The following is a 26,228-nucleotide window of genomic DNA, read 5'->3' on the forward strand; positions in this document are numbered from 1 at the left end:
ATAGTCATAGTATATATTATATATATAATACATTACATTATTTATCTCCATTACCTGCACCAGGGTACTGCTGCCCATGTCGCCCCATCTCCCCTCATCCCCCCGCTCCTACATCCTCACCTGCCACACAGCTAAGCTCACAACCCTTATGGGGAGGTTTAATGTGATATTGTAATGAGATCCTGAGAGCTAATACTGCCCCAGATCACATTGGATATGCAATCTGTGATAAATGGGCCTCACGTCTAATAATTCAACCTGGAATTCCAGGGGGTATGGGGTCATTGGGTCAACCACTGAAAGTCGACAGCCAAAAGGGCGACATGGGTTTTTTGCTTTTTTTGTTTTGTATAAATTGTCAACATAGTCGACATGAACACCGTTTTGGAGCATCGCGATCCCCTTCCCATGGCTCTCCCTCCATGCACGTCGGCTCAAATAAAAGTGAAAAGCCATATGAACCTTTGGACTGTCGACCTAGCCATTGTCGACCTAATGTTTGTGTCGACCTTAAGTATGTCAACCTATTTCATGTGCTAACCTAAGCCATGTCGATGTTAGGTGTGTTCACTGTATAGACTTACAGGAGATCCTCTTTCTGTTTCAGGAAATGAGAAGTGTGGGTTTGTGTGTGTGGGTGTGTGGGGGGAGGGGACTTGAGTGGAAATTCCATTACATATTTGTTAGTATCTTCTTGTTACACGCCTGCTTTAAACCTCATTCTGTTCCCCCTGAACAATGAAGACTGTCTGTGTGATCTTCTGGCTCTGCGGCATTGTGCGCGGTGAGTGCTCACACTGAGACCTTTATGTAAGATTTAGCATCTACTGTATGTATATGTCTAGTGTCTGAGTGTCACCGAAACACTGCCATCTGCTGTCAGCTAGTGAAACTACATCTCTTTCTGTCACATTAGCTTCCTTAATAGCTTTCGAAGCATTTGCTTAAAGCGGGATTATTAGTATCTATATAATAGGTGAGACAGTATGTCTGCTTGGCCAAAGTTCTGTGGTTTAGTGTGACCAGGGTTAGGTGTTTGTCTAGGTTTGAACATCGTCATGGCACTAGTGAGTGATATCCATTGTTGCTAGGATAGAGATAAAGTGGAGAGGGATAAAGTAACCAGTCAAAAAATCATCAGTAATCATGCTAAATTACAGATGCCCTTTGGGTGGTTTGGGTGCCTGGCAGGCTCATAAACAGCTCAGCACTTGTTAGACTGTGGCAGATCAGTGGAATGGGGGTTATAGGTGAGGACAGGTGTACTTCAAGGTCCAGTCTTCAACCTAGGCCACACTGTATGTTCTACCTAATATATATTAGGGATGGACGGGTTTGGATCCTAGAGATTCGAACCCCCCCCCCCCCCCACCCCCCCGAACTTACCTGATCTGAGGCCGTATCCGAGGAGTTCGATGGTCGCCGCCATTTTTCCGAGTCCAAAATGAGGCCAGACGTCATCTTCCCGATGTCGGATTCTCGCAAGACCTGGGGATATATAGTTCCCGGCGGTCTGCGCCATTTTCAAACAGGCTGGTGATTTCAGACAGCTGAGGGGGGTGAGGGGGAAACCTGTGGGGGGGGGGGGTGTGATTTATGCATAGTGCTACAGAGGGGGGGAGGGGTGCCCGCATGTGTCCCGTATCAGTCCAGGGGTGCCCATATGTGTGCTGTATCTGTCCAGGGGTGCCCACATGTGTGCCGTATAATTCCATAGGTGCCTTCATGTGTCCCGTATCAGTCCGGGGGTGCCCTCATGTGTGCTGTATCAGTCCAGGGGTGCCCGCATGTGTCCCGTATGAGTCCAGGGGTGCCCATATGTGTGCCGTATAATTCCATGGGTGCCTCCATGTGTCCCTTATTAGTCCAGGGGTGCCCACATGTGTGCCGTATCAGTCCAGGGGTGCCCGCATGTGTACTTTATCTGTCCAGGGGTGCCCGCATATGTACTGTATCTGTCCAGGGGTGCCCGCATATGTACTGTATCAGTCCAGGGGTGCCCCCATGTGTCCCATATCAGTCCAGGGGTGCCCCCATGTGTGCCGTATAATTCCAGGGGTGCCCCATGCAGGGCCGGTGCTAGGGTGTCCGGCGCCCTCCTGCAAACCATACATTTTGCGCCCTTTCACATTGCCATTGCAACAAGCTGCAGCCCGATTGTGGCAGCGTATGCAACATGCGATCCTATGGAGGATCTCGGGTGCATGTACATGTATGCATATACCATCTCAGTGCTGTGTCCGCAAAATGTTGCAGGCACTCAAGGTGCCCATACACGCTGCAAGAATCGCATACGTTATGGGCTAGATCGCATGGCATGGCATGCATGCAATGTGTGTGCGATGTGATCCGAAAGCAGTACAAAAAGTGTGTGCAGCACATACTTTTTGGTCTGTGTGATGCCCGCAGGAGCGCATATCGCATCGCACTCTGCTATTGCAGCGTGTATGGCCACCTTTAGGCACATAACCCAGCCCATTATTTAAAAAGTGTCTAAATTAATATTAAAAAAATCTACAATTATTAAAAAGGGCGGCGCTGCTGCCTGTTCGTCATTTGTTTGACAGCTGACAGACGCAGGGAGCAATGGGTAGGGGGCGGATCCAGACATCACATGTCATCCAGGCATTCACAGGCAGCACTACATGCCTCAGCGCAAGTGTCCGTGAGAAAGAGGGGCAGGTCGCAGGAGGAGGACAGTGTGTGCCCGGTGCAGGGAGCTGCTCAGCCTCGCCATACTACCGCCCGCTGTCAGACAGTCACTGTGGGCGGTGTGCAGGAGGCAGGGACAGTGAGGGCTGAGGCAGCTTTAGCAGAGCAGGGAGGGAGACAGCGCCTTTTCAGCATGGCGCCTCCCTGCTTTGCAGGAGCTGCTGAGTGGGTAGCACCGGCCCTGGCCCCATGTGTCATATATCAGACCAGGGGAGCTGCCCTTTTTTTAATGAAAATAAAAATAAGGTGTTTTTTAGTTTTGTTTTTACTGCAAGGGCTGTTAAATGCGCTGTAGTCCAGGGATGAGCCAAGAGTGCTGTATAATTCATGGGGTGTTGCTAAGTAAGGTGTGCTGCTCTTGTTTTTTTTAATTAAAAGAATACACATTTTTATTTTTACTGCAGTAATACGTCTGCCGTATAATTCCATGCCTGCCGCCATGTGTGCTCTCCGTCTCCCTGCTCTCCCGGCTCCTGCTGTCATAAAAAACATGGCACTCAGAAAATGGCTGCCCCCGTACAGCAGACCGTTTTTAAGGATGCTAGAGGAGGCCGCCTCCTCTAGCATCCTCAAAAACGGTCTGCATTAAGGGGGCAGCCATTTTCTGTGTTTCACATTTTTTATTGCAGACGGAGCCGGAAGAGCAGGGAGACGGAGAGCCGCGAAAGGTCCCATGGCAGACGCAGCGGGACGGGTAACAATAGCCCCGCAGCCCTCATGTCGTGTCGACCTTGGCCCATGTCGACCTTAAGTCAGGTCGACCTTCCTGCCAGTCGACCTAGTGGGGTCGACCTAATGACTGTAGACCTAAGTTCATTCTAATAGATGGAAACAAAATTCTAATAGATGACCGCTTCCCATATATATATTTCCAACACTGTCAGCTGCCCGGGTGCCTTTGTAGAAATAATGTAGGAAAGGACTGGCTGGGGATGAGCGCACACAACCAACACGGCACACACTATTTTGCACATGGAGTGCCGTGTTGGTTGCGTGCGCTCATCCCCAGCCAGTCCTTTCCTATATATATATATGGGAAGCGGTCATCTATTAGAATGAACTTAGGTCTACAGTCATTAGGTCGACCCCACTAGGTCGACTGGCAGGAAGGTCGACCTGACTTAAGGTCGACATGGGCCAAGGTCGACATGACTTAAGGTCGAATTTGCATAAAGGTCGACATGAGGAAGGTCGACTGGTCATAAGGTCGACATGGGTTTTTCACTGTTTTTTGAGCCGACATGTGCCGACAGGCGGTATTTCATGCCCTACCATCCACTAGGGCGTGGTGGGAGAATAAAATAGTGTGCCGAGCGCAGCGAGGCACCGTGCCCGAAGCATCGCGAGTGAAGCGAGCGATGCGAGGGTCCGATTCTCATTGCCAACTGTGTCCATGTCGACTGTGTCAACATTCGGATAAAAAAACAGTGAAAAACCCATGTCGACATTATGACCAGTCGACCTTCCTCATGTCGACATTTATGCAAATTCCACCTTAAGTCATGTCAACCTTGGCCCATGTCGACCTTAAGTCAGGTCGACCTTCCTGCCAGTCGACCTAGTGGGGTCGACCTATTGACTGTAGACCTAAGTTCATTCTGACAGATGTACCGCTTCCAGTTACCCTGTGGATTTTTATCGCCACCGCCGCTGCGAGAATAACGTACCAGACAGGGCGAGAAGTTGGAGTGGTTACACTCTATACGCGGTCACAGCTGACAGCAGCAGCGGCGATACAATCCACAGGGTAACTTCGGTCAGAGATGACTCATCGACTTCGTCAGAGTTACCCTGTGGATTGTATCGCCGCCGCTGCTGTCAGCTGTGACAACGAGCTTGGAGCTGCCGGGTCTATCCTTACACCTGAGTGCACACTATAAAGACTCATACGTGGATGGACATTGTGTTGTGTGGTACTGCTGCCCTTTTGGACACTGGCATTTTATTCTTATATACAGTATTGCGCACTGTTGTCTTGTTATATTTTATATATATATATATATATATATATATATATAAAAATATATATAATATGTATATAGATATTTCATACTTGCCTACTTTTGAAAACTAGTTTCAGGGAGATTATAGTTGGTAGCAGAATTTTGCAAAGCGCCCAATTTGAGGGGGTGTGTCATGCTCCACCCAAAGGGCGTGTTTAGTTCCATATATGGAGAGATTGTGAACGTGGCACCTAGAAGCGTGGGTGTGTACTGCTACATCTGAGAGGAATCTTTTTAAATTACTTATATCCAAATGTAGATGAGCCCAAAGCAGTTAGTAAGAGCTACTATACTTGGTAAAGTGCTGGGAAATGGTGCTGATGATTCAATGTAAATGTATCTGTCTCTCATTCCTTTCCCCCAAAAAATGTAATAGTGTAATGTGGACTAGGTGACATGAGGGAGATTGCTAGACTAATGAGGGAGAGAGGGAGATTGCTGCTATTTCAGGGAGTCTCCTGCAGAATGACGCAGCACTCCAGACCAAAGAAACAGTGCAATAAATCTTTTAATGAGCCCGGGGCTGGTTATGCTCAGGAGGGGGGACCCCCCGCCATTTTTTCCCAAAAAAAAACACTTTAACACATTTCTTAATCTCAATGATCTGTGCATGGTTCTGGCCAATTCGCCTGTCAGAACCTGGTCTAAATGTTTTGCAATTTTTAGACACATTTTCCTGAATTCGCATCTCCTTAAATACGCAAATTGTATACTTTTAAATGGAAAAACATCTGGATGCGAGTTCCGGCGCTACTCAAAATCGCACTTTCAGAAAGTGCGATTTCGAGACAAATTCGACGTTTTTTCCCTGTTACTCACATCTCATTAAATAGACAAATTTTGGAAAAAGGGCAATTTCGGCCGTTTTGGCGAATTTAATTGCCAAAATCACATTTTCGCATCTCATTAAAAGTCGCCCATTGTCTCTGTGTTAACTCAATGCTTCTATCTCAACTATCAATTTAGGTATAAGAGAGTAAAAGCTCCACCCACTAGGGCGAGTTATCACATTCAGGGGTAGATTTATTAAGCTTGGTGAAGTGATAAAGTGTCTGGTTTTTATCGCCGGCCAATCAGCTCCTACCTGTCATCTTTCAAACCAAACCTGTAACTTCACAGATAGGAGCTGATTGGCCGGTGATAAAAACCAGATCACATACGATACAGGATCACATACGATACATTGTATGCGGCCTTTTGCATACAATGGAAAGGAGATGATACTAGGTATCCTGAGAGGGCACCTAGAGAGGTGTTGTGATGCCTAGCTGCAGTTAGATATAATTTGGGGTGTCACGCCCCCAAAAAATAGCAAATAGAAGAAAGGGGTGTTTTAACTGCGCTAAAAATTATATACATGCAACAGGTGTTAGAATTAATACCAAGGTTATTTTATTTATACCTTAAAAATAAGACAAAAGCATAAAAAGGTAAAAATAAAGTTAATTAAAATGGATGATAGTCAGTATAGCTGGTATAGTGAAAAAGGCAAGTGCACGGATATAGGCCCTTATTCTGATTGAGTCGGATGGCTCCAAGTGCGGTCGGACAGCCGATGTTTGGTGTTTGCGCATGTGCAGAGGCGTATCTGTGCATGTGTGAACGCCTCGCCATCCGAGCAGGGGGTGGAGAGGGGCCTGAACGGCTGTTTGGGTACCATTACAATATGCGTACGCCCCATGTTTCATGGGCGTTCCCATGAAAACGCTGGGCGTACGTATGGTAATCCGTCCGTGACGCACGTGTTGGGGGCGGACAGCTGACATAGCCGGATGCCAGCTGCCTGCCCATATCCCTGCCTTCATATGAAAAGATGTCCGAGTGGTCTGGAGCACTCGGTGCTGCCTGACCGCTCGGTCCATCATTTGATGGACCGAGCGACCAACGGAGAATGGGGGAGGTTCCCACTGATGGAGGAGGTGTTCATATGAAACATTCACTCGCGGACCATTCTCTCGGCGTCTTACCGCATTCGGACGATGTGAGCGGTAGGCGGGGCTAAGAACACTCGGTTCCTGTCCGAAATACGCATCCGTCCGATTCAACTAGAATAAGGGCCATAGTCACCCAGTTAATCCAATGTGGCTCCTGCTGAGTGTCCGTTCCTAGGATGCTTTCTTTAGATACCAATGAGTGAAGCAGCTGGTATTTTTGAGTGCAAAGTGGACCGTTGGGAGAGGCAGCGCTCTCCTGCCAGGAATACACCTGATGGTGGAAGGTCCCTCTGGTGGTGCTGGCTTAATCTGGTCCTGATGGTAAACGGCTGAGGGAGTGCTAGGAAAGCTGGTCCGGTAATAGTGATTTAGTGCAGGTTGGCGTCCAGATGGAAGGGTGTCCGTGCTGGTAGTCACCGACACATTTCGCTTTACAGCTTTTTCAAGGCGATACTCGCAGCCCTACTTGTTGAAAATGCGGCATATTCCTGCAGTTTGCAGCCTTCCCATCAGAGGCAGAACTCTGGGAGGCAATGGAGTCATCTGCCGCCGGGCTCCTGCACTCAAGGGGGCACCTCTCCACCACTGCCAGTTTAAATCCATTAATTAAAAGCCATCAAAATCGCTTCTGTGGCTGAGTTCTGAAATATATATGTGTTCTTCACTTTCTGTATATACATACAGTATATAATCTATATTTCATAACAGACTATATATATTTTTAATAAAGTTTTGTGTGTGTTTGTGGTGGGGGGGTTTGGCACCAATATTCATCTTGCCTCCGGGCAACTGGGACAAACTTACGCCACTGCTTCCCATCATGGGCAAATAATATTGGGTAAAATTGATAAACGTTTCTTCTTTACAGGAAATATTCGTTTTACCTTGTAAGAGAACAGCACTTTACTATTGTTTCGATTTAATGTGTAATCAATTGAACACAAGGGGCGAAATGTAATAGGCTGCGATTTTTGGACGAGTTCCAAACTCGCCAGAAATCGCACCTTTAAAAATCGCATTTTTAGACGCTAATTCGCATATGTAATGAGATGCGAATTAGCGGCAAAAAATGCGATTTGCCGCGATTTAGGTCGATTTTTAGTCCTGAAAATGTGCGCATTTTCAGTCCTGAAAATGTGCGCATTTTCTTATATGCGATTTTGGTTGTAAAAAAAAAAAAAACGGCGTGCGGTCCCCCCCTAAGCATAGCCAGCCCCGGGCTCAAAAAGCCGGTGCTGGTATAATAAAATCAAAGGAACAATCAAGTTGGGGTTCCCTGGATTTTATAAAACCAGCACCAGGCTCAAGGTCCGGCGCTGGTTCCCAAAATACGGGGGACAAAATGACTAGGGGTCCCCCGTATTTTAAGAACCAGCACCGGACACAACCAGCCAGCAGGGTAATGCCACAGCCGGGGGGAGACTTTTTATACAAGTCCCCCCGGCCAAAGCATTAACCCCCTGGCTGGTCAGCATGGGCAGGGGTCCTGGGGAAGTGGGGACCCCCCCAATGAAGGGGTCCCCCCCCTCCAGGACTTACCAGCCCATGCTGATAGTCCGGGGCTGTCCTCCATGCCCCTGGGCTGTGGGCATGGAGCTGATGCTTTGTGTAAAAAAAAGAATGTAAACTATTGTTTTACACTGGCGAACTATCAGTCCCAGCAAGCCTACCCCGCATGCTGGGACTTGGGGAACCACAAGTCCCAGCATGCGGGGCATTAAAGGGCCCGCTGGCACTTGTAGTTCTGCAGTGAAAAAAATAGTGCACAAAATCACACTGACACCCTGTAAAATAAAACTTTAATACACACAAAACACACACACACTGATACTTACCTACCTTGAGCCCGTAGGTCGGTCCCTGGATCCTGGGTCCGGGCTCCGGGGCTCCAGGGCAGAAGAGTCCGGTTCCGGGGCCTTGGTCCTGGTTCCGGGGCTGGTCCTGGGGTTCCGGGGCTCCTGGCGTGAAGAATCCGGGGTCCGGGATCCGTGGTAGTCCAGAGGGGTACCTAAGGAGGCAAATCCTACTCACCTGCTCACCGGCGGCGACCTCCGGTGACAGCGCTGCTCCCGACTGGTACCCGGCTTCAAGGACTTTGCCCGGCGCTGAGATGTTTCCTCTTCGCCGTCTGTGAACAGAATGATTTCTCGGCCAATCAGGAGCCGAGAAACTCGGCTCCTGATTGGCCAGAAATCATTCTGAATATAGACGCCGACGGAGTAACATCTCTGCTCTGGATGCGCTGAGATGTTACTCCGTCGGCGTCTGTATTCAGAATGATTTCTGGCCAATCAGGAGCCGAGTTTCTCGGCTCCTGATTGGCCGAGAAATCATTCTGTTCAGAGACGGCGAAGAGGAAACATCTCAGCGCCGGGCAAAGTCCTTCAAGCCGGGTACCAGTCGGGAGCAGCGCTGTCACCGGAGGTCGCCGCCGGGGAGCAGGTGAGTAGGATTTGCCTCCTTAGGTACCCCTCTGGACTACCACGGATCCCGGACCCCGGATTCTTCACGCCAGGAGCCCCGGAACCCCAGGACCAGCCCCGGAACCAGGACCAAGGCCCCGGAACCGGACTCTTCTGCCCTGGAGCCCCGGAGCCCGGACCCAGGATCCAGGGACCGACCTACGGGCTCAAGGTAGGTAAGTATCAGTGTGTGTGTGTTTTGTGTGTATTAAAGTTTTATTTTACAGGGTGTCAGTGTGATTTTGTGCACTATTTTTTTCACTGCAGAACTACAAGTGCCAGCGGGCCCTTTAATGCCCCGCATGCTGGGACTTGTGGTTCCCCAAGTCCCAGCATGGGGGGTAGGCTTGCTGGGACTCATAGTTCGCCAGTAAAGAACAATAGTTTTTATCCTTTTTTTTACACAAGTCATCAGCCCGATGCCCACCGCCCAGGGGCATCGAGGACAGCCCCGGACTATCAGCATGGGCTGGTAAGTCCTGGAGGGGGGGTACCCCTTCATTGGGGGGGTCCCCACTTCCCCAGGACCCCTGCCCATGCTGACCAGCCAGGGGGTTAATGCTTTGGCCGGGGGGACTTGTATAAAAAGTCTCCCCCCGGCTGTGGCATTACCCTGCTGGCTGGTTGTGTCCGGTGCTGGTTCTTAAAATACGGGGGACCCCTAGTCATTTTGTCCCCCGTATTTTGGGAACCAGCGCCGGACCTTGAGCCTGGTGCTGGTTTTATAAAATCCAGGGAACCCCAACTTGATTGTTCCTTTGATTTTATGATACCAGCACCGGCTTTTTGAGCCCGGGGCTGGTTATGTTTAGGGGGGGGACCGCACGCCGTTTTTTTCCTTTTTTTTTGTTTTAACTATTTTTTTACAACAGAACCATGCACAGATCTCAATGATCTGTGCATGTTTCTGATAAAAGCGCCAGGCAGAACCTGGTCTATTTTTTTTGCGATTTTTAGTAAGCTTTACTAAAAATCGCAACCCATTAAATATGCGAGTTCTATCCTTTTTAATGGGAAAACATCTGGATGCGATTTTTAGTCTAACTTAAAATCGCACCTTTAAAAAATGCGATTTTTCCCGCAAATCGCACCCTATAAAATTTGCGATTTTCGGGAAATGGCCGAAAACGGCATATTTTGCGGGAAAAATCGCAAAAAAAAAAAAAAGCACCCTATTACATTTCGCCCATAGTGGTTTTCAGAGTGCATGTGATCAAGCCTCACTATGCGAAACGGCCGTCACATCAGATTCCGGTTCTATGATGAGCACACAGACCGACAACTTACAGCACCGAGGAGACACACACGGGACACAGATTTGCCTGTGAACTACAGCTACAGTACTTTCTCCCACCAACGTTCTTTCCAATGCAATGCTTTAAGCATCAGGGGATTTCCCATTGTCAGCCCCCGGACAGCAGAAACTCTTGCTCTTCCTTCTCTAATAGGGGCCCAGTTTCTACTGTATCGCATATGCAGTGCGATCCTTTCTCCTGGTTGTATGCCCCAGCAGATGCAGGACACTGGCTCCACGTGCTGGGGGTCTGTGCATGTGCGGTTAGCGCTGACCCTTGGATGACACAACTGACCACACTGCCCAACCGGCAGTGCAGTCGGTAGCCCATAGACCACTATGGACTACCGCCATGTCAGAATAGCGGTAGCCCACCGCAATGTGCCCAATATTGATACATCGGGCAGCATTGCACCCCCCCCCCCCCCCCCAATAGAAACCTATGTGGAGGTGTGTGGCTGCTGGTGGGGTTGCAGCAGGGATCGGAGATTCCTGCTGTGGTTCTTCTGTTATACATTCCGGGGATACTTAATATTTGCGGATAACCTTTCACTGCACATATTGTGTAATAAGTGGTCTTGGTGGCGGCTTTCTCCTCACAGTGCACTGCAAATTATCTGATTAGCATTTCTTGCTGAATTAGTCCCCCAAAAGCGACGATGTTTCCCATAGCAATCAATCATATTCTGATAGACAGTATCTGATTGTTGCTATGGGCAACAGCAGTTTTTTATGCTTTAGTAAATTTGCCCGTAAGTTGGGGCATGGGTTGACTAGGCGGAGTGGGACCTGCGAAAGCGACCCGGTTTATGTACGAATATGGAAGTTCTTATTCATATGGGATGTTGCTATGGGCAACCAATCAGAGTCTATCTATTAAAAGATAGCTAAATAAATAAGGAGATTCTGCTGGGTTTCCAATAGCAACATCCCATCTTAGTAATTAAACCCCATTGAAAGGAATGAGTCAAAATTATTCTCTGCAATGCAATGTTATTTATTGGAAACATTTGGGCTTGGATTGTGGAAAAGGGGATTAGATACGATAAAATCTAATCGTATCTATTTAGCGGTTTGTTATATGCAGCGTGCGATGTATCTGTGCTGTCATTAACTGTCATCTCTGTTTTATTAAAAGGTTCAATAAAAGTAAAGACTGTGGAGACACAAGCGGCAGCAGTAGGGGGCGCTGTGACCCTAGAGTGCCAGCTGATTACCAGCCACCGGAACATTTTCCAAATCACATGGCAGAAGGAATCGGGCAATTTCACCGGCCCGGTGGCCACCTACAGCAAGAAGTACGGGGAGAAGCTGATTGGCTATTACTTTCAGCGGATGAAACAGTTTACTGTGGATACTCTCAATGTCTCCGCCATCACTATTAACTCAGTCACCCTGGAGGATCAGGGCTGCTTCACCTGCATCTTCAACAGGGCCGTTTCAAGACAATTTAGCTCCTAGGGCGAAGAAAAAAAAATGCGCCCCCCCCCCCCCCATACATAACATGGGATAATAGAAATTGCGCGCGCCGTAGGCGCGCGCCGAAATAGGGGGTGTGGCTTAATTTTAAAAGGGGTGTGGCTTAATGTGAGGCGTGGTCTAGCAGGAAAACAATTACCTTATATCACACTTTTGCAACCTGCATGACCAGACATTGGTTGCTGCAGGAATTGTTATTGTCCTCCCGCACTTAGGTTGGCCGGCTGAAGGCCACACACAGTGACCTAGTACGCCTCACAGATCAAGGCCAAACAACGACAGGCTACTTAAATCATTATACACTATTTATCCGTGATGCCAATTACACATTACGCCGTACACTGTGATGACGATTACATATTACGCCGCACACCAAGATGCCCATTAGACCCCACACTGTGATGGCAATTACACAATACTCCACACATCGTAATGCCCATTACACATTATGCCCCATGTGCCGCTGCCGCACAACTGATGCCGTTTACTAATATGCCCCCACAGTGCCAGATATGCCCCCACAGCGCCATACATATGCCCCCACAGTGCTACACATATGCCCCCACAGTGACACAAATATATGCCCCCACAGACACAGTGCTACACATATGCCCCCACAGTGACACAAATATATGCCCCCACAGTGCTACACATATGCCCCCACAGTGCCACAAATATATGCCCCCTCAGTGCCACAAATATATGCCCCCAGTGACAGAAATATATGCCCCCACAGTGCCACACATATGCCCCGTGACAGAAATATATGCCCCCACAGTGCCACACATATGCCCCCAGTGACAGAAATATATGCCCCCACAGACAGTGCCACAAATATATGCCCCCACAGTGCCACAAATATATGCCCCCACAGTGCTACACATATGCCCCCAGTGACAGAAATATATGCCCCCACAGACAGTGCCACAAATATATGCCCCCACAGTGCCACAAATATATGCCCCCACAGTGCTACACATATGCCCCCACAGTGCCACAAATATATGCCCCCACAGTGCTACACATATGCCCCCACAGTGCTACACATATGCCCCCACAGTACCACAAATATATGCCCCCACAGTGCTACACATATGCCCCCACAGTATCACAAATATATGCCCCCACAGTGCCAAACTCACTTTTGTAATGCTGCTTCCGAGGGGAGGGGAGCGCATCCTGCCTCTCTCCTTCCCCTTCAGTGTGTGTACCTTAGCTGAGCCGTCAGCCATTCATATCTCGCGCCCGAGATCTGATTGGCTGACAGCGGCAGCCCAGTGACTTGAGCGAGGGGACGGAGAGACGCACGATGCGTTCCCCTCCCCTCTCCAGCGTGTAGTCGGGCCGGCCGGGGAGACAGCGGCGGCGGCGGCTATGGCTGGCAGCTACAGGGTTTTGGGGGGGGGAGACTGCCGGGCGCCCTGGCTGTTTCAGAGGCGGACAAGCCGTGCGGCGCCCCGGGCTGCTGCACGGCTTGTCCGCCTCTAGAAACGGCCCTGATCTTCAACGTGTATCCATTCGGAGCTAACTCTGGGAGAACTTGCCTCGATGTCTATGGTAAGTAGTAGAGATGTGTCGTTCGCGAACGATCCGGTTCTTTTGAACGGATCCATCAAAAGAACGAGCGAGCCGCCGATCCCAAAATGGTGATCCGGATCCGTTTCGCTTAGCATTACATACAATACAATGCACATTGCATTGCTTGAGCTCAGCACTGCCCCCTTTGGCAGCTGAGATATTTTCTTCTAATTGGCTGCTTGTGCTGCTGCTGCTGCTGCTGTGTCACGTGCAGATCTAGATTCTTCTGAATCTGGAAGCCCTGAGGGAGGTCTGGTGACTACACATCAACAGCAGAGCAGAGCAGAGGCATTGGCACTGGCAGGCATTTCAAGATTGCTTCACCTGAGTTCACCAGTAGCATCACAGAAAGGTGTGTAGTAGAAGTATGAACACACAGACACACAGACATAAATTAGGCAGTGCACATGTGTTTTTTTTTTTTTACTAGATCTCTGTTTGCTGGGCTGTGTAGTACATTTAACTTTAATTTGGAGGGGGAGGGGGCCTTCTTTTAACTTTCATTTTGGGGGGGGGGGAGGGGGGGCTCGGCAATGAGCAAATTTAGTCTCCCTTGGCAACGAGCAAATTAATACCCCTTTTACACCGCTGCAAAACCCCGGGTCTTCAGCGGGTCAGACCCCTGTCAGCGGCAGTGTAAATGGGACACGCCGTGTCCCTTTACACGGGACTTCTACCCAGGTCCTGGGAACTGGATTGTTCGTCAGACAAGCGTTGGTCAGACAGTCACTAGGTCGACATGCAGAAAGGTCGACATGGGAAAAGGTTGACATGGGAAAAGGTAGACATGGACGTTAGGATGACATGAGGAAGGTCATAAGGTCGACATGGGGTTTTCGCTGTTTTTTGACCCGAATGTCAACACAGTTGACATGGACACAGTTGGAAGTGAGAATCGGACCCTCGCATTGCTCGCAATGCTTTGGGCACAGTGTCTCACTTCGCTCGCCACACTATTATAATCTCACTCCATGCCCTAGTGGAAGGTAGGGCATGAAATACCGCCTGTCGGCACATGTCGGCTCAAAAAACAGTGAAAATCCCCATGTCGACCTTATGACCTGTCGACCTTCCTCATGTTGACCTATAACCATGTCGATCTTGTTCCACGTCGACCTTTCAGCATGTCGATCTAGTGTTGTTGACCTAATGTCGACCTAGATCAGTCGACCAAACGACTATCTATGTTAAGTGCACCACCTAGGTCAGGGTTAGAGAACCTTTGGCCCCAGCTGTTGTTGGACTACACATCCCAGCATTCCCTGCAACAGTGTTATCATGGCCAAATAGCAAATTGTAGCAGGGCATGCTGGGATGTGTAGTCCAACAACAGCTGGAGGGCCAAAGGTTCCCCATCTCTGACCTACGACTTTGCTCTGTTTCTGGACTTCCCTCTTAACGAATGATTGCTATTACCTGTTCTAAACAGGTAAATGGATAAGAAAGGTGTTTCCACACAGGTAATAACAATCAAACATTAAGAAGGAAGTCCAGAAACAGAGCATTGTGTCCCTCCTGGAAAGGGTCATGTTGGGAGGTATGGTACACTAACTCAAACCATAAATAACTGTCTTTTTTACACAAACTGAGCCGCAGAGCCGCCCAAAGGATCTAGATCTTTTCACCGACCGACCCAGGTCGACCCGGGTCCGCGAAAAGATCCGTTTTGCCCATCTCTAGTAAGTAGACACTAATGCTTCAGATGTACTTTTACTTTCAATATCACTTAAGTCAGGGTTGCTGACTTTTACAGTCCCCTCTCCGGGAGAACTGCTGAGAGGAGACTGTCAACGGCACTTCTGGGGGCGGGGCCTGCTGGAGACATTATTAGTCCCTGCCCCCAGTACTGCAAATTGCAGATCTCTGAGGAGGGGGTGGGGCTAAATCGGAGGAATTTGCATATTTAACCCCCCCATCATCCGAAAAGCCGTGAGTCGCAGCAATTTAAAACTCTGCCACCGGGGAAATGCAGGGGTCCGGACTCCGCCGGTATCCGGGAGGGTTGCCCACATTTCCGGTGGGCCGGGAGGGGGACCCGATTTTCAGGAGCCAACCATGACTTAAGTTACAGGGACAGATTCAGTAAAGTGAAAAAGCAAGTTACTTTTTTTCCGGAACAAACCATGTTGCCATGAATGGGGCGCAAATGCATGTATATTGTTTCTGTGCAGGGTAAATACTGTCTGCTTTTGCATGTAGCCCACAGATGTTAGCTTTAATTTTACACTGCTATTTAAATTCTGTTTGAACTCACATCACCCACATCTATCTCTCTTTGCACATGTTGCATCTGCCCCGCTGCAGTGCAGCATGGTTTTGCCCAGTTGCTTGCTTATTTACAAATCTGACCCGACCCCTGTGCCAATTCATGTACACACACCTTAACAATCTTCAACCATTACATCGGTCGACATGAATTTTGAGTCTGCGTTCTGCATATCTGATTTTTATTTCTTCCACATTACTAATAAAAGAAAAATTAGTTTTACCCCCAAAACTATGCTTTTGTAGCTATCAGAATTAAATTATGGATTTTAAGAATATTTCCCTATTTTCATACCTTTTATTGTATGTAGAAATAAAACAAACTTTTATTGTGAATCTGAAATATTTTTTTTTTTTTTTTTTACAATTAAAAAAAACCCAAATAATTACTGCAACAGAATGTATAAAAAGGTTTATAAATTAATATTTTTCGGATTTCGTCTGTGATTGTATGAACTCATATTAGCCTCTAAATATAATCCCCCATCATACTCTCATTGTATTGCCCCTGATAATGATGTTCAAACTCCATCGCATCTTGATAAAAAAAGTTCACCTTGCTTTTCCCACGCTCGTCCCCTCCCTTACTTACCAAAACTCGCTCCTCCTTATATGGTAATTCAAACATTTTAATATTTAATTATTTATTGTAAAAGGAACAAAAGCAAAGTTTAAAAAAAAAAAGTTTCTGGTTATTTTTCTATATAGAGAATCAGAAAATAGTCATTAAAATAAAGACTGAAAACTGTTTTTTTGTTGACCGGTGTTATCTGTAGAATATATTATGCTGTTAAAAAGGTAACATTGTATTCAGGAACTTATTCTGGTCCGTTCGCTCCCCTGTTCAAATATTTTGCGTCTCCGCATATACATTTCTCCGCATGTGCAGACACCGTCCCATTTGCACCCACCAGTGCGGACAGTGGGTGTGGGGCGGCAGCGAGTAGTTGTGCCCATGGTATTGAGGCAGTGACGTGGCTGCCGGGGGTGGGCAGCTGATGCCACCGGATGTCAGCTGCCCGCCCTGTCCTCATACAGGATGCGTGCAAAGCTAAGGCACCTGGCATGCTTGTTCCACATCCTGCTTGTTCCACATCCTTCAATGGTCGGCCGCTAAATACAAATACGAATCTGGCAGCATGCGGTCGCCTACACCATCAACCAAATATAAATCAGTAAATAGGGCAGATTAGTAAATCGGCCCTATTTATTATTTGTATTTCGAATAAAACATGGCCAAGGGTGGTCATATGCACCAGCCAATCAGTTGTGCTTGAAAAAATGACAGTTAGGAGTTTATTTGCTGGTACATTATCACCTTCCACTTTATCACCTTACCAGGCTTAATACATCTGCACCACTGTTGCATTTAATCAGAGAACTATTATAAAGAGAAGGTAAGCTGGAATAGCAGATGTATGTCTCCAAAATCGAAATCTACTTTCAAATCATGTGCCAGTAGGCAGAGAATGACTGATAAGAGTTTCAGTTCCAGTATGTACTGTATGATAGGTTAACCCTGTGTCTGCTGGCAGCTCAGAATTGAGCTGACGAGACAATATTGCACGCAGGTTCTGGGGCAGCGGCGGCTCGCGGCCGATCGCTCCCTCCTGTGCCGGCGTCCCCTGGTCGGGTTGCAGAGCAACCAGGAATGCTGGGGGACGATGCGGCTGGGCACTGCTTCTGTCGGAAGCGCCTGCGGTTGCCCAGCAATGGGGGATGCCGCTGGGTGACGGCAGCAGAGGACTTTTCCCCTGCTCGCCGGTTGCCGAGCAACAATCGGGACGAAGGCCAGCGTGCCAGCCCACAGCTGGGGGTGATTAGTCTGGGCTGGGCCCTCTGTGGGGATTGGCCATCCTTTCCTTTTTAAAGGAATGGCTCTGGCACCACCCCACTGGTGATAGCTTCAGTTTAGAGCTATCTGCCTGCCTGCTCTCAGCTCCTTACTGGCTCCTGTTTGTTCCTGGTGCCCTGTCTCCTGGAAGTTCCTATCCAGCCCAGCTGTTCCTTATACCAGTGCCATAAGTTCTCCATTTGGAGACCTGGTTACTTTTTTCTATTCTGGGTTTATCTTGTTCGCCATTTTAGGCCCAGTCATTTTTATGTTACCTCTCTGGTGCTAACAGAGAGGGCCGCAGTGGTATATTATCTTGTGTATGCAACTCGGTCACCAGTCGTTTTGCGACTAGGTCACTGGTGCTTTTAGTGGCGTTAGTTATATTCGGCAAGCTGACATTCAGTTTTAGTTCCACTTTTCTGTTAGGTTCCCTATTTTACCTTTTGTCTTTTTTGTAAAGATCTCTGGTACTTTGTCCCACATAAGACCTGGTGGCACCGGAGTTGGGGGGGGACTTAATTCACCCCTCCAAACGTGGCTATTAAGGTGAACATCTAGGTGCCTGCCATCTTTGTGTTTAGACAACAGAGGCAGAGTAAGACTTGCCATGGCCGTCCTAAACAGTGGTCACGGCTGTGGGTTCACACCCAAAACCACAAAAGACAGCGTACATACCAACTTTTGGAGGTACCAAACTGGGGACCTGTCAGAGGGGGTGGAGCCTCAAGTGGATGGGAGGAGCATCTGGCATAGGGGTTGTGGCCACACTGCACAACCCCCGCTCTGATCAGCTGTGAGCAGCAGTTATATTTAACAATCTTAATCGGTTATATATCATTGGACAGATATTTAATGTTATATCTGATTGTGATGGGTAAGGAGAAAATTAAAATATACTTTTTCCTACAGTCTTAAATCCCCCACTTTGCATGGGCTCTGAGAACAGTGAAAGAATAGTCAAAATAGTACTGGGGAGTTTGACAGTCTCTATCTCCCATTTAAGATATGGGAAATGGATTCCCATGGTGAGGATAACATATCTATAGATAGATATAATAATCAGTTTCCAGCTGTCTGGTGTGAGGAACCTGATGTGCGCACATCCAGAGCTCCTCTAGGACCAATGTGCACGTTTCACCTTCATCATTGTCAGAGTGAGATCCTCTGGGTACCCCGAGGGTGAAACGTGCACGTTGGTCCTAGACAAGCTCCGAATGTGTGCACATTATACAAGAGTGCCCCCAAAAGACTCTTCTTTTCTCCTTTCTAATAATTGTACAGTATGTTCTGACTGCGGGGGACCACCACCGACTATCGAACTGAACTGTGTTGTTTTTTTCAGGAAAAATATCACTAGAAAAAAATAACCATTTCATTACGTATTACCGGTACATCATTTTTCAACTTCCCCCTATATATGTGGTAATAGTGCACTGAGATTACCTCAGTTTTATATTTATAGGACCTTTTTATTGGTATCTCCACCTGTTATGACCATTTTGATCGAATGTGATTTTTTTTTATGCTTAGAAACGAAAATATCAGACCCCTGGCTGGAAATATACCAGATCGCCAATCCCAATACCTCCGAGAAGCTACATATAATCACCTGTACCGCCACTGGTCAACCAACCCCTGACATCACATGGAAGCTTCCGGACAACCTGCAAATAACCCCCGAAACTTACACTATTGTAAACTCCAACAGAACCGTCACCGTGATAAGTAACTTTACCAAAAGTGGTTATCGTATCCTGGAAGTAACGGAAGTGATCTGCGTGGTGCGCTACCCGGCTCTTAACTCTGAGAGGCGTCTGTCCGCAGTTATAGACGATACCCGTAAGATTGGATCCACTTCCTTTAATTGACACGTTATTACACCCACAGGGCCACTGAGACAGAAATAGGGACCTGATGTGTTGGGACTGTACTAACCAATAGGAAGCTGCAGGCTTGATTTTACTGATCCATGCAGTAAGATGACCAATTCCATCTTAACTACCCTACATGGCCAAGGCCCAAGGTACCTGAAGCAGCTTCTGATTCCATACTGTCCTACCCAATTACTGCGATATGTAGATGAAGGACTTTTAGCAGTACCTAGAATATCCCATAATTCATTTGGAGGTCGAGCTTTTAGCCATGTGGATCTGAGTCAATGGAACTTACTTCCCCGCACAGATTGAGAGGCCCCCACTCTAGAACCCTTCAAAAACTGACTAACCCTAACCCTTAAGTATTTTTTATGAAAAGTTTTCTGTATTTCATTGTTCCTGTACTGTATTATGTTCATTCTATCTGTTAAGCGCCTATAGTCCTTATGGAGAAAAAGCGTTATTATTAATAACTATTATGCAAATTTTGTTGTGGGGTCCCTAAGGCAGTATTGCATGGGCACTGACCTCCATCACACGGCAGTGCAGGGTCGTAACTAGGGGGGGGGGGGGCATTGATGGGCCGCGCAGCGTGGGTCCTGGGGACGGGCAGCATGGGTCCGGGGATGCGCAGCGGGGGTCCGTGGACGGGCAGCGGGGGTCCATGGATGGGCAGCGGGGGTCCAGGGATGGGCAGCGGGGGCACTGTTGGGACGTGCAGCAGGGGTCTGTGGATGGGCAGCGGGGGTCCGGGGACGGCCAGCAGGGGTCCGGGATGGGCGTAGCGGCAGCTGGAAGCAAGCTACGCTATTTGCCCAGCGGGAAGTAGATTTTGAAAAGACTTGCCGGACACTGATTGGCTGAATTCTCTCAGCCAATCAGCGTCCAGCAAGTCTTTTCAAAATCAGCAGCGCTTCCTGCCACCAGGCAAATAGCGTAGCTTACTACAAGTGAAAGCCCACCCCTGACCCCGCTGCCCATCCCCCCGCTGCCCGGACTGGAACCCCCGCTGCCCGGACTGGAACCCCCGCTGCCTGGACCGGAACCCCCGCTGCCCGGACCGGAACCCCCGCTGCCCGGACCGGAACCCCTGCTGCCTGGCCCCGGACCCCGATGCCCGTCCCCAGAGCCCGCTGCACAACAGAGGTATGTGGGCGCAGGGTTCGCTAAGCCTCCGGCGCCAGGGGCAAGGCAGTCATTTGGTCCCCCCCCAGTCAGGGGGCAGGGGTACGACGACCAAATGACTGCCTTGCCCCAGGCGCTGGAAAACCTAGTTTCGGCCCTGGCCACTGTCACCTACGTCAACACCTATAGGATCTGCCAATATATTTGTGGAGGATTCTAAATTACACTAAAATCACCTCTTAGTAAATAGGGTTTTTTCACCCAAGCTAAGCTGAATATTGTGAGTGAATGAGATTAATGTAAACAATTGTCTACAACTAGATTTATTCTGTACATAACACCTTGCTCTGTATCTTACAGTAGGTGACGGTTCATCGCAGGGTGCAGATGGTTTAGCCATTCCTATCGCCGTAGCGTGCACCCTTGTTGGTATCATTCTAGTAGTGATGGCCGGAATCTCTATCCACCAAAGACACCGGAAAACGGAATCACTGGGTGAGTTTTTGTATCCTGTATACTGTATTACAGTACATCAGTACAGTGACTGCAATGGGAGAATATAATGATGTTGGTATACACATGTACAGCAATAGCATTAAATATACAGAATGCACTAGGCAGACGCTGACAAAAGGTTGAAACATGAAAAAATGTGACATTAGATTTTTGGACGTTTTTTGATGTCAATGTTGGCAGCTGAGCACATGGCCCCCACAAAGTGTAATGTGTACCCTGTCCACTCTGTGGCACGCATAGGAGGTACACTCTGTGGCACGCATAGGAAGTATGCTCTGTGGCACGCATAGGAAGTATGCACTGTGGCAGGCATAGGATGTACGCACTGTGGCATACATACTGTAGGAGGTACACTCTGTTGCACGCATGGGAGGTACACTCTGTGGCACGCATGGGAGGTACGTGCTGTGGCACACATAGGATGTACGCGCTGTGGTATGCATAGGAGGTACGCGCTGTGGCATGCATAGGAGGTACGCTCTGTGGCACGCATAGGAGGTACGCGCTGTGGTATGCCTAGGAGGTACGTGCTGTGGCACACATAGGAGGTATGCTCTGTGGCACGCATAGGAGGTACGCTCTGTGGCACGCATAGGAGGTACGCTCTGTGGCACGCATAGGAGGTACGCTCTGTGGCATGCATAGGAGGTACGCTCTGTGGCACGCATAGGAGGTACGCTCTGTGGTATGCCTAGGAGGTACGTGCTGTGGCACGCATAGGAGGTACGCTCTGTGGCACGCATAGGAGGTACGCTCTGTGGTATGCCTAGGAGGTACATGCTGTGGCACACATAGGAGGTATGCTCTGTGGCACGCATAGGAGGTACGCTCTGTGGCATGCATAGGAGGTACGCTCTGTGGCACGCATAGGAGGTACGCGCTGTGGTATGCCTAGGAGGTACGTGCTGTGGCACACATAGTAGGTATGCTCTGTGGCACGCATAGGAGGTACGCTCTGTGGCACGCATAGGAGGTACGCTCTGTGGCACGCATAGGAGGTACGCTCTGTGGCATGCATAGGAGGTACGCTCTGTGGCACGCATAGGAGGTACGCTCTGTGGCACGCATAGGAGGTATGCGCTATGGTACGCATAGGAGGTACGTGCTGTAGCACACATAGAGATACGCACTGTGGTACACATAGGAGGTACATGCTGTGGCACACATAGGAGGTACGTGCTGTGGCACGCATAGGAGGTACGCGCTGTGGTACGCATAGGAGGTATGCACTGTGGTACGCATAGGAGGTACGCACTGTGGCACACATAGGAGGTACGTGCTGTGGCACGCATAGGAGGTATGCTCTGTGGCACGCATAGGAGGTACGCTCTGTGGCATGCATAGGAGGTAAGCTCTGTGGCACGTATAGGAGGTACGCGCTGTGGTACACATAGGAGGTACATGCTGTGGCACACATAGAGGTACGCGCTGTGGAACGCATAGGAGATACGTGCTGTGGTACGCATAGGAGGTACACTCTGTGGCACGCATAGGAGGTACGTGCTGTGGCACACATAGGAGGTATGCTCTGTGGTACGCATAGGAGGTACGCGCTGTGGCACACATAGGAGGTACGCGCTGTGGCACACATAGGAGGTACGCTCTGTGGCACACATAGAGGTACGCACTGTGGTACGCATAGGAGGTACATGCTGTGGCACACATAGGAGGTACGCACTGTGGTACACATAGGAGGTACGCGCTGTGGCACACATAGGAGGTACACACTGTGGCACACATAGGAGGTACGCGCTGTGGCACACATAGGAGGTACACACTGTGGCACACATAGGAGGTACGCGCTGTGGCACACATAGGAGGTATTCTCTACGCTCCAGCACATTTTTTGTGTACCCTTCTCCCCCATGTATCCAAAGTTTTTCAGACAAAGTGAATATCTTTTTTTTTTCCTTCAAAGGTTTTAGAAATGGAAACAAGTCAAAGAACCAGTTACAAACCAACGTTACTATGCCATAACATATAATTGGGACAGTGACCTTTGTACAGAAGCAACAACGGCCGGTGATAAAAACCAGACACTTTATCACTTCACCAAGAAAAAAAAAATCTACCCCTCAATGACTACCGCTGTCTTTCTGGGTGCAACAGATACGACTGGAGCTGGCATCTTTGTCATAAGCACGCATCCTAATAGGACAGAACTCTGGCTACGCGCCTGCTAGCGTGTCCACTTTGTTTCTGCCCAGTGACGTTCGTTTCGCAGATGAGAGATCTTGCTGTGCCAAAGCCTCTGTCACGGTGGGTATGCCTGGCGCTACGCATGTGCAGTTTGCAAACAATCCGTAGATGGCGCCCACCTTTGGATTCCTCAGCTATGGGAAACACCTCAATATTTCCTATTAGAAGTTTTCATCAAGCTAATTCTTAAGCCCTGGTTCAGAAATGAATGCAATGTCAATGTAGCAAAGGTCTCCTTGCCCAAAATCTCCCCCAGTGCACTTTATATTTCTGTCTTCACTACTGTATGGTTGACGGTTGGACCAATGATCAGATAAGAAATGTGGCTGGTCCACACTACATAGAACAATTCCATGCACGGATATCTCCTGTAGGTGAATGGCTGCAAGTGTCGCACTATGACAATGTGTGAAAGTGATATGAAAGAATATGTACTGTATCTCATATTTTATTTATTTATTTATTTATTTACAGGTTTTTATATAGCGCAGCATATTCCGCTGCTCTTTACAATTGGAAACAACAGTGATTAAACAAACTGGGTAGATACAAACCAACATAGAGGTAGGAGGGCCCTGCTCGCAAGCTTACAATCTATAGGGATAATAGGAGGGATACATAAGGATAGAATTCCATAGCATGGCAGTCCCATCAGATTACAAGACAGTGCTGCTGGGATGCAAAAAGATATAAATGCTACTGGAGTTTGGGTGGGGTCCTGAATATGATAGGCTTGCCTGAAGAGGTGAGTTTTCAGGGAACGCTTGAAAGTTTGAAGGCTAGTTGAGAGTCTAGTGTGCGTGGAAGGGCATTCCATAGGGTGGGTGCTGCCCTACAACAATCCTGCAAGTGTATGGGGCATACATCAGCAATCAATTGTGACAATCCTCCGTTCTGGAGATGATTGTCCCAATTAATCTTTAATGTGTGGGCTCCTCCTTTTGGCAAACCTATTAAAAAATTAATAGGGATCGCCAATCGATTGCTGAATCAAATTTTTAAACAGAAACAATAAATGGTATAGAATGAGACCCCTATTTGGCGCTTTGCTGCCCCCAATCCGTACTAACTCGTGGTCATCACCCAACAACCAAACAAAATACAATAGAATACAAAATTGAGATTTCCAAACTGTCTGAGGCGCAAAAGATCACCATCAGGATCTTTTGCGCCTCAGACAGTTTGGAAATTTTTAAACAGGTTTAAAAAAAATCTGGTTTTATTGGAGTTTCATTTTTGTATGTGTGGGCATTCTAACAGGAAAAATCTGCCGATCACTGAAACAAATCTGTAGTGTGTGGGCAAGTCAAATAGATTGAAGAAACAATTTATCTAGGGGAAAACATTCACTGGATCTGAGAAGCAATTAATTGTGATCGCAGGTGTATGGGGCCCTTAAGTGGGAGCGAGTAATGAGTGTGGATGAGAGACGCAGCTTGTGCAGAGCGAAGAGGTTGGGTGGGGATATATTTTGAGGTAAGTGAAGAAATATAAGTCGGTGTAGTCAGAGTAATGGCTTTGTATTTAAGTAGAAGTATTTTATATTGAATGTGGTAATAATATACAGGCAACCAGTGGACAGGGCAGCCGAGAGGAATGCCGGGCCCCGGTAAAATGTTGTGGGCGTGGCCTAAGTGTGGGGGTGTGGCCACCTCCCGCACTTAGGCCACGCCCCCAAAATGTTTAAAGGAGGGTGAAAGAAAACTCTAAAATTGTAATCTCAGCAGCAGCACACACCTACAGCATGTGCTGTGCTGAAAGCAGGCTCAGCATGACCTCTCACGCTGGCAGTGCGACACTCATGCTGAGCCTGCTGTCAGCACAGCACATGCTGTAGAAGTGTGTGCTGCTCTTGCTACCCGGGAGGGACAGAGGGGAAAGGGAGGGGTCGGACCCTGCGGGGCCCCTCCAGCAAGCCTGGGCCCTGGTAATTAGTAGCCTTCCCCCCAACCCCCCCCCCCCCCTCTCGGCTGCCCTGCCAGTGGAGGGACTGACAGAGCGGATCAGCAGACGATGAATGTCTAGCCAGGAAGATCAGCCTCGTAGCCTTGTTCAGAATGGATTGTAGTGGTGAGAGTCTTTTCTTAGGAAGACCGGTAAGGAGGCCATTGCAATAGTCAATGGGCAGTATTCAATGTGAATACTGGTGACGTGCAGCGAATCCTGTTTAGGATTCGCTGCACATTCGCCACTGCTCGCCGCGTTCCGGAGCCTCGCCTGCTCCGGTATTCAACGAGTCAGGGGCTCGCTGCCCCTGACCAAAGAATTTGAGCTCTTGCGGCGGACGCCGCAGGGAGCCTGAGGATGGTGGCAGGCAGGGAGATGGAAGTCTCCCTGCCTGCCCCAGAACGTTTGTGGGGGGGAGGTGGGCTCCCCGGGTGCCAGGCAGCACAGGCTGCCCCCCGGGGGTGCCAGCAGGGGACCGGGTATATTCATTACACCCGATCATGCATATGTAATGATCGAGTGAAGTGAATATATGAATATCTAATGAGCGGCTCGGCTCCGGCCCCCTGCTGGCTGGTCTGTGTAAAATATATATATATATATATATATATATATATATATTTTTTTTTTAATTAAATATATATTCATGTGTTTACAGCACATGAATAAAAATAGCATGCCCCTCCTCAGAATAAAATTCCTGATTTTTTGACACCAAATGTAAAAAACAAAACACTTTATTTTAAAAGTTCACATTCCACTTCACCATAAAAAGATAGCGATTGCTACTCGGTGAATCATGGCGAAAAAAACCTTGAAATGTATTCGCCATCTGGTCATTGAATAGGGTGATTCACCGTTTTAGTCAGAAATTCGCCTTACAGCACAAAATCGCCATAAAAACCTGGCGAATCAGCCTCATTGAATACCGCCCAATGTGTGATATAATGAGTGCATGGATAAGAGTTTTTGCAGTGTCTTGTGTCATATACCTTCTTCTTGG

At 48.3% G+C, this 26,228-nt stretch overlaps 1 protein-coding gene across 1 annotated transcript; it reads left to right on the forward strand.

Moving 5' to 3' along the window:
- Nucleotides 1-703: 703 nt before the first annotated feature.
- On the forward strand, nucleotides 704-24,412 carry LOC146058369 (OX-2 membrane glycoprotein-like). Its single transcript, XM_083170653.1, has 6 exons — nucleotides 704-784; nucleotides 11,544-11,842; nucleotides 13,640-13,814; nucleotides 19,095-19,403; nucleotides 20,924-21,058; nucleotides 22,998-24,412. Exons 1-6 carry the CDS (start codon nucleotides 739-741, stop codon nucleotides 23,054-23,056), a joined length of 1,023 nt encoding a protein of 340 aa, XP_083026779.1. The 5' UTR covers nucleotides 704-738; the 3' UTR covers nucleotides 23,057-24,412.
- Nucleotides 24,413-26,228: the final 1,816 nt, after the last annotated feature.

Source organism: Crinia signifera, chromosome 2 (assembly GCF_055691185.1).
Source record: "Crinia signifera chromosome 2, ASM5569118v1, whole genome shotgun sequence".
NCBI classification, from domain to species: domain Eukaryota; kingdom Metazoa; phylum Chordata; class Amphibia; order Anura; family Myobatrachidae; genus Crinia; species Crinia signifera.